The 9,029-nt window shown below is 51.4% G+C and overlaps 1 protein-coding gene across 2 annotated transcripts in view; it reads left to right on the top strand.

Annotated features, from left to right (window-relative positions):
• The window catches only part of YBX1 (Y-box binding protein 1), an 8,215-nt gene extending 638 nt beyond the window's left edge, over positions 1–7,577 (top strand). The window contains exons 2-8 of one of the 2 annotated variants that reach the window (XM_021417787.1): positions 106–169; positions 3,756–3,789; positions 4,561–4,650; positions 4,868–5,170; positions 5,499–5,581; positions 5,674–5,951; positions 7,197–7,577. In XM_021417787.1, the coding sequence (XP_021273462.1) occupies positions 106–169; positions 3,756–3,789; positions 4,561–4,650; positions 4,868–5,170; positions 5,499–5,581; positions 5,674–5,920 (821 nt within the window). In that variant the 3' untranslated portion in view covers positions 5,921–5,951; positions 7,197–7,577. The remainder of the gene's footprint in view (positions 1–105; positions 170–3,755; positions 3,790–4,560; positions 4,651–4,867; positions 5,171–5,498; positions 5,582–5,673; positions 5,952–7,196) is intronic. The other variant, XM_021417788.1, reaches the window with a different exon arrangement.

Genomic DNA, 9,029 nt, shown 5'->3' with positions numbered 1-9,029 from the left:
AGATGTCCGCCACGCGGGGCCTTTGTGTGCGCCGCCCCGCCACGTGCCGCGCCTGACGCCGCGCCCCGCGCTCTCTTCTCCTCTTTCGCCCCCCACCCCTCCCAGCAACGAAGGTTTTGGGAACAGTGAAATGGTTCAACGTACGGAACGGTTACGGCTTCATCAACAGGTGAGCGGAGCTCCGCGGGGATGGGTGTGTGTGTGGGGGGGGGGGTGCGTGAGTGCGTGCTCATCGGGGCTGAGCTTTGGGGCTTTCACCCCCGCGGCGGCGTGGCCTGTATTAAGGCCTTTCATGTTGCTCGGGCAGTTGTCGTAGGCTGTCAGTGCACTGCGGTGCTCGTTTAAACCTCTGTGTGAAGTCGAGCAGGACAGGCTGGAGGGAGTTGGGCAGAGGGGACACTGATGAGGTTCAACGAGAGTCTTGCAGCTGGGGAGGAGCAGCTGTGTGCATCAGTGCAGGTTGGGGGCTGAGCTGCTGGGAGAAACTCTGCAGAGAGGGACCTGGGTGTCCTGGTGGCCAGCAGGGTGACCATGAGCCAGCAGTGTGCCCTGGTGGCCAGGAAGGCCAATGGGACCCTGGGGTGCATTGCACAGAGTGGGGCCAGTAGGGTGAGGGAGATTCTCCTCCTCTCTGCTCTGCCCTGGGGAGGCCACATCAGGAGCACTGGGCCCAGTGCTGGGCTCCCCAGTTCAAGGCAGACAGGGAAATGCTGGGGAGAGTCCAGTGGAGGGCTACAGAGACAATCAGGGCCCGGAGCATCTCCTGTATGAGGAAAGGCTGAGAGCCCTGGGGCTGTTTAGCATGGGGAAGAGAAGGCTGAGGGGATCTCATCACTGTTTATAAGTATCTGAAGTGCAGGAGTCAAGTCAGTGGGGGCAGGCTCTTTTTGGTGGCATGCTGCAACAGAACAAGAGGCAATGAACAGAAACGGGAACACAGGAAGTTCCATACTAGCACAGGGAAGAACTTCACTGTCAGAGTGACGGAGCACTGGAGCAGACAGCGCAGCGAGGTGGGGGTGTCTCCTTCTTTGCAGATGTTCAGGGCCCAGCTGTGCAACCTGCTCTGGGAACCTGCCTTAGAGGGGGGTTGGACTTGATCTCTAGTGGTCCCTTCCGACCCATACAGTTCTGTGATTCTGTGATGTCCAGTGGCATTGATGCAGGTTAAAAACAGTGGTGGATGCCTAAAAGCAGGTGCTTCCCAGAAAGCTATAAGTGTTTGGGGAAATGTGCAAAATGCAGATTTCTGGTCCATCACAAGACCAGAGTGTAAAGAGGCCTCGAGAAATGTGCCGTTAGGATTCTTCCTCTGACAGCAGTTGATCTAGAGAACAGTTCTTCCCTCAGTCAGTTTGGAGTGCCTGCAGGTGGTGGTGGTTCTGCAGAGGCCACCTTTCCAGGAGGTGTTGTGGAACAGCCCTGGAGGGCGTTCCTCTGCCGGGAGCTGGGGATGGGGGAAGGCCCAGGGCAGCCCTGCTTCCTGCTGGAGGTCATGGCTGCTTCTCTCCTGTGTGAAAGCACGTGGCTGTGGGGAGCAGAAAAGTGCTGTGTGAGTTCCATCAGTGTGTTAAGCTGAAGATAGTTGAAATGGGAGCTGGGTGACTACCAACCCACCATCACAGGGTTTGACAGGAGGCTGGGGAATCCTCCAGGGGAGCAAATGTTGGCTTACTGATGGTTTTATTAGAGTTTGACCTAAATATCGCCTTTTCATCTATCTGTTACATTGTGGCCTGGTCTTAAGTATCTGAGCTGGCTGGCTGGCTTGTGAGCAGCTTTAAAACCTTGCCCAGTGTGTGTTCTCCACCTGGTGTTTGGGTGTCAGGTGTCAAACTGTTGTCAGTGCTGCTGGCTGCAGCATCTCGGGCTCCTGTAGGTGCCTGCACAGCTACCGGTCGCCAGCTTTATCTGTGGGGAAGGCTTTTTTCTGTTCCACTCATAGCTGGAATGCTGTTACAAGAGTCAAGCACGGAAGCAAGAGCAGCTAGTTAAGACATCTGAATGGCTTCCCCGCTCGTATAATTTTGGCAGCTGTTTAATCCCTGAGGTTGCCATTCCTAATGAGAAACGCAGCGTGAGCTCATGTTATCAAGAGATGAGAGCTGAACTGGAGGACATTTCCCTCGCTCCCAAATACCTCAGGCTCACCACAAGGGAAGCTGTGGGAGCTCCTGCTTTGCTTGGTTCTGCTCACAGCTCACATTGGTATTGGAGCTAAAATTCAGCTTCGCTTGTGGGTGTATGTTAGTATCGAGTATGTTTATTTTCTGAAATATTAGCTTGAATTCTGACTGTTGCTTGTTTCTCGCAGTTGTCAACGTAATACATTAATATGCAGGCAGCTGAGTTGCTCTTGTTGCCATAATTGGAGCTGCACACTGATATCTGGCTTCATATTTACAGCTTTGCTGCGTTTTCTTAATCACTGCTTGCTTTTCTCATTTTTTTAAAATACATTAAAGCTATTGAGGCTATCACCTGGCACAAAGATAAGCTGACTGTCTCACCAGGCCTTCAGAATGGGCATCTCCTATTCTGCTTCCTATTTTGTTTGAGAAGTGCTGATTTGTTATTCCCACGCCATCCATGTGGCAGCACGCTTACTGCTCCTAGGTGGGATTGCTGGAAAATGTCATCTTAGAAATCCTGCGGCAGATGCTGGGTTTTAGAATTAACCAGGAGAATTTTTAACGAATCGTATCTCCACCTTGATCTACTTCAGTGTAACTGAGTCATTTGTTGAGCTAGAACTCCAGCGTGCTCTTAAACGGGAACTGATGTAGAAAGAGCTCTAAACGAAACGACTAGCAGCTGATGTGCTTGCAGAAATGGGAACAGTGTAGGGCATCCACACGTGGAGAGTCTGTAGTATTTACAGGCATCCATTCCACGAGGAAATGGGTGCGTGGTGCTGGAGCTGTCTGACAGGGCAGCTGTAACTTGGATTGAAGTTTTCACAGAATTGCCCTTGCTGTGTGTTAAAGCCACAGTGAGGAGTAACTGGCTTTAAATGAGTCCCGTTATGAGCTCTGCAGCACTAGCTGTGCCTATAGCCAGTCATTCTAGGAAATAAGAGGCACTCGGCAGTTGGTTCATTGGTCTGTGGAATGACATGATGCTGACACCGCAGCGAGGCTCAGCTGGCATGATGTGAGCCTGGGGGTCGAGCCCCAGGCTGGTTATGAGTGGTGAGCACAGCTCTGGAGCAGTGTGAACAGTTCAGGCTGCGCCGTGTAACTGCAGAGCAGAAAGCTCGCTGGGCGCTGCGTGCCCTGCCTGTCTGTTAGCCACGCTGCTGCCCTCATGGAACACTCATCGTTGCAGCCTGCAGGAAGTGGAGCTGGGGAAGCAGGACGTGCGTGGTGCTTTTCATAGCCCGTGATGTCACATCTTCCACTGTGCTGTCCCAAGTGATGGACTGGCCGCAGTCAGGTGTTTTTCCTTCGAGCATCTGTTGGTGGGAGGCGAAGAGTAGGGCGGCACGTGGGGAGGGAGGGAAAAACGCTTTTGCATGACTGGCAGCACTTCAGCATGTACTCTGAACCTTGCACAGGCCCCCTGACAAAGCGTGTCTTTGTAGCAGTGGGCTAGCAAGGGTACAGTTAAGAGCAGGCTGAGCAGCAGCGCAGTGCTGACAGCTGCTTGTCCTGACACTTCCCTGCTTTGACCTCACCCCTAAACAACTGAATTTAAAACTGGGCCAGCGTGCTGCGTGTTTCACATCCAAATTTCCGTTTTGTGTTGTCTTGCAGGAATGACACCAAGGAAGATGTGTTTGTCCATCAGGTAAGATGTGCTGGGAACTGAAATGTGTAACCTCTCTGAAACTTGCTGTGCATGACCTTAGCCAGGTGGGTTACAAGTTCAGAAAGGAAAGCAGAGCTGTCACGCTTCCCTGCTGGATTTGCACGTCTGGCTGCTTTCGCATGAAGATGCTGGGCTCAGCTGTGGCAGTAAGGTTTCCTGTCTCTCCCTAAAATCACTCCTTATATGCAGGAACTTGTGGACATGTTTTTTGGTGGATTTTATTCCATTGAAGGAACAAATGGAGTTGAGTTTTGTTGCTGGCATTAATTTGTAAAGTTGTTACACTTGTTAAAGTGTTTGATGAGTAGAACGTGACTGAGAATAGTGCCTACAGGGCATTCACTCAGAATGCAATCCGCTGCTGAGCAGCATAGAGAACAACCCAAAATAAGCTTTTTTTAATGCATGTTCTTCATGAGAATATACAGAGCAGGGGAGTGCTGAGTGAGAAACTTCTGATGCAGTTTGCATTGTTTTGGGGCTGTTTTGTATCTTCAACTGGAAGCGTATGGGCAGGTATTTCTAGACAACTGTAAGACTGTGCAGCACTCCGGGTAGGCCAGTAGTAAAGCACAGACATCTTCTGGCTTTGAGTTTCTGCTGTGGCTTAATTACTTGTTCGGGAGGATGTCTTAAGTAATAAATAGTTAGATTCCTTCCCCCCAGAAAAGCCGGCACAAACTTCAGATTTGCTAAATAGCGTTTTCCTGCTGTGCCTGTAAATGTAATGTTGCCATATTATGTTGTCAGACTGCCATAAAGAAGAATAACCCCAGGAAGTACCTCCGCAGCGTAGGGGATGGAGAGACCGTGGAGTTTGATGTGGTCGAAGGAGAGAAGGTAAATGCATCTCGGGTGTTAGAGCGTGCACGGAAAAGCCGGTCTGGGGCTTTGGTGTGGTGTTGTGGTTTGAGCAGATGCCTGACGACATCCAGGGAGATGAATGGTTTCTCATTACTTTACAAATGGGGATGCAAATCAGTGCTCGGCGCTGAATCACGTTGTGCTGTAGTCGGTTTGGTGCTCGTTGCTTACCTGATGCTCTCCTTGCTCTTAGGGTGCGGAGGCAGCTAACGTGACAGGGCCTGGTGGCGTTCCAGTGCAAGGCAGCAAATACGCAGCAGACCGTAACCATTACAGACGATATCCACGTCGCAGGGGTCCTCCACGCAACTACCAGCAAAACTACCAGAACAGTGAGAGTGGGGAAAAGAACGAAGGAGCAGAGAACATCCCGGAAGGCCAAGCCCAGCAACGTCGCCCCTATCGCAGGCGGCGGTACCCACCTTACTACATGCGTAGGCCCTACGGGCGTCGACCACAATATTCCAACCCTCCCGTGCAGGGAGAGATAGTGGAGGTAATGCACGTGATGTGGTTCCTTTGGAGCAGGGTGATAAAATGCAGCTCTTGGCTGCTCTGTGGATGCTCGAGATCTGCTGTGTAAGGTTTAGCAGTAAGATAAATGCTTGAGCAGATGTTGGCGTGGTATTAGTTACACCTGTGGAAGAGCAATGCGTTCAAATGTGTGTTAAGTTCTGTTACAATTAATTGGGCAAAGAGGAAGCTCTGTGTAGTGCATGCTCTCGTGCACCGAGACCGCTGTCTGCCTGTTTGTGAACCACCTTGCAGCCCCCTGCGTGGTGTGACTGTCTGGCTAAGAATGTTCGTTGCCTTGTGCCTTCCAGGGTGCTGACAACCAGGGTGCAGGAGAGCAAGGCAGACCAGTCAGGCAGAACATGTATCGAGGTTACAGACCACGATTCCGCAGGTATGCTGCAGATCAGCTATCGCTTTTACCTTGTGCTCTAGCAACACAGCCAGAACATCGCGGAGCTCAGATGCTGCATTGTTAAAGCCTAGCTTGACTTTCAGGGGTCCTCCTCGTCAAAGACAGCCTAGAGAGGATGGAAATGAAGAAGATAAAGAGAACCAAGGGGATGAGACCCAAGGTCAGCAGCCACCTCAACGTCGGTACCGTCGTAACTTCAACTACAGACGCAGACGCCCAGAGAACCCTAAACCACAAGATGGCAAAGAGACGAAGACAGCCGAACCACCAGCTGAGAACACGTCCGCTCCCGAGGCCGAGCAGGGCGGGGCTGAGTAAATACCGGCTTAACATCTCTACCATCATCCGGGTGCGTGTCTGGGTGCTCTTGAGGATGTGATTCGATGGCGGGCTCGCTCTTTTTTGACACTTCCCTCTGACTTCTGCTTTGCAGGGTTCGTGCTAATGCATGTTGTAACTGAATGGCTGCGCTGCTTACTGGCTTCTGCAGAACCGAACTGTGAGCTTTTGCTGTACGAGTGCTGGCTAACTGGGAGGACTCTGCTACCAGGCTTTAATTTTTCTTGGCGGAATAACTGCATAGAATACTTAAAACCTTAATTGCTCGCTGCTATGATAGTTCACCCGCAAGTAGTACTTTGATGCTGGTGTGGTGACCTGAAAGCGTTCTGCTAGGAGAAACAGGTGTGCACAGACACAAGGAGTTGCTCAGGCCTGCCAGCAGCGTGGCTTTGATTGCCCTGCCCCGAGGGCTGTGTGGTTGGCTTTACCACCTTGACGCATCCGTTTCTCATAAATGGATGTCAAATTTGCAGGAGCATCTTGGTGTAGGAGTTTCTCGCCTGACAGGTGCTGGAAATGGTGGTGGAGGGGCTTCTTTTTGTGCAGCATGCAGTGTGTCTGTGGTTGGAGGTGTGGGCCTCGCTGTGCTGGGCTGAGGCTTCTTGGTTGGGAGGAGCGCGCGGAGAAAACGTCACTGCAAAGCTAGTTGGTCGTGCTGTCTGATATACATCAGTTCTTTGCTTCCAGGAGCAGGCAGACTTGTATTGCAGCTAAGAGATTCTGGTGGGGATGTTGATGAGTGGTTACATTAATGGGATGGACTGGGCATGCGGGAGTTAGGCATGAGCAGTATTTCCCTCCTATTGGGTCGCATTGGAGGGCACGAATGGTGATGTCTGTGGTCTGGAAGACGGCTTAGTGAAGCCGTTCTGCTTCTGTCAGGCACAGGTGGAATCCCCTCAGCCACCTCCTGCAGATCTCGGAGCTGCCTTTGCAGGCGGTCTGGTGACAGCGCTGAGCAGCTTTGTGAGGAGGCCAGCGAGGGGGAGATAGGCAGATAGAGCCACGCTGCGTTCAGGAACGTCTTTTCTCCTTCTCTTGGATTCCTCTGCACTCGCTTTGCATGGAAGCTGCCTGTTTCGATCACTGGAAAGTGGGCTGATGTGCTGGGCTAATTTGAGAGCTGTGGTTGATAAGATTTCTGTGTGTGTGAAAGCGTGGCGTGAATTTAAATTGTAGGTGAGCCTTGGTAGACCAAACATCTCCATCTGATGCTATCTGTCTGATCGTCCTTTATTTTTCTTTCTTTCAGTTTAGTCATCAAAGAAAAGACTTAAGAAATGAAGAAGAAGAAAAGAAATGAAATTCCAGCAATAAGAAATGAACAAAAGAATTGGAACTGAAGACCTTAAGTGCTTGCTTTTTGCTGTTGACCAGATTACTAGAACTATCTGCATTATCTATGCAGCATGGGGTTTTTATTATTTTTACCTAAAGAAGTCTCCTTTTGGAAACAATAAACACGTTTTTTAAAAGTCTGTTTTTTCTCAATACACCTTTAAAGGTTTTTAAATTGTTTCATATCTGGTCAAGTTGAGATTTTTAAGAACCTCATTTTTAATTTGTATGAAAAGTACTCCTGATTTTTTCAAGTCAAACTGCAAGCATCTGTTAATAAAGGTCTTAAAGTTAATTACAGTGCGTGCTTTGGTTCTTTCAAACCCACCTTTGTATGAGGATGTGTCAGCTGAGCGTTCGCGAGAGGCTTTGGGAAAAACTGCTTTAATTTTTCAGCATTGCATCTTTGAGTATCCAAACTGCTGAGCTCCTGCACTGCTGAACTTGTGCCCTCAGCTCTGCTCGGAGAAACCGAAGTGAAATGCGTGTGACTGGAGGCGCTTGTGTTCCTCCTCTTGGCCGGCTGCAGCCTGTTCCTGGCCGCCCTTCCATGCTTTACTGAGGGCGTGAGGCAGCTCGCGCTGTCTGCTGCTGTGTGCTCTGCAGGTTGCTTGTTTTCCTGACGCGACGGGGCAAGGCCGGAGGGTGATGGGGTGCTCGGTGTCATCAAACTGTTTCCAAAAGCTTTCGGGGCATGGGGCAGGGGAACGCTTGTCACCTGGGGTGGTGCGGAGCACTGCTGCTCTTGGCTTAGGACGCGAAGCGGCGCTTCCACAGCTGTCACTGCAAAACCTGTACGGGAGGAGCGCGATGAATGCGCCCGCCGGGTCTGAGCATGGACAGCTCCGAGTGCGACCTGCGGCTTCCCCTTCTACCCTCTAACGAGCTCTCTGCTTTTATCATGCTAATGCTTGCTCTTAATTGCTTTCCTGTGTGCTCAAGCACCAGCCATTAGCAGCCCGACGCGTTTGGGTTGTGCTCTATCTCTCGGTGCCTTTCAGCGTGCTTCCGCCTGCCCGTGTAGAGCAGCAGGTGCCTCCTGCGAGCCCACGGAGCTGCTGGACGCAGCCAGTCACGCTGCCGGGCCGCGAGGCTTTCCCTGGGTTGCGAGCCACTCTTTGGGTTTCAAGCTGAGCTTGAAATCGGGAGATGTCCATCTCAGCAGTGGGGAGGGTGCTGGGTTGTGGTTCTGGTTGTTTTCAAAGTGGTTTGTGAGTGAAGAAGGGTAGTAATTAATTTGGACAACGATCTTTCATGCATGGACATCAAAACCCAGCTTTGCAGGAGGAGCATCTCCGTTATTTTTCAAGCTGCCTCTGTACGCGGCGATGGAGTGACACATGAATAAATGCTCGGGGCTAAGCGGCTTCACCCCGTTTACGAATGCAAATTGCACGCGGTGAGCGCTGGGGCAGTGCCACGCTGCCAGCTGCATTGCCGGGCCCGGCAGCCACGTGGAGTCAGTGTTGCTCTGCGCACATGAGGCTTTTCATTAAATTCCTCCAAAGCAGCGACGGGGCAATGAGCAGAGAGCTGCTTTGCTGCTCCCACAGGGGCAACAACCATTGCTGGCACAGCCGCAGGGTACAAGGGGAGCTTAGCACCCTAAGCTTAGCACTGCACCTTAGCACCGCAGGGGAGTTGGGAAAGATGACCTCCAAGTGTCCCTTCCACCTCAGACGATTCTATGACTGCTCCCTGAGGCTTCAGCATCCTGTCTGGTTGCATGACATCGCAGCGCTGTCCC

Source organism: Numida meleagris, chromosome 20, assembly GCF_002078875.1.
Source record: "Numida meleagris isolate 19003 breed g44 Domestic line chromosome 20, NumMel1.0, whole genome shotgun sequence".
In the NCBI taxonomy this organism is placed as follows: Eukaryota; Metazoa; Chordata; class Aves; order Galliformes; family Numididae; genus Numida; species Numida meleagris.
Note: the sequence above shows the minus strand (reverse complement) of the source record. Positions and strands in the feature narration are given on the sequence as shown.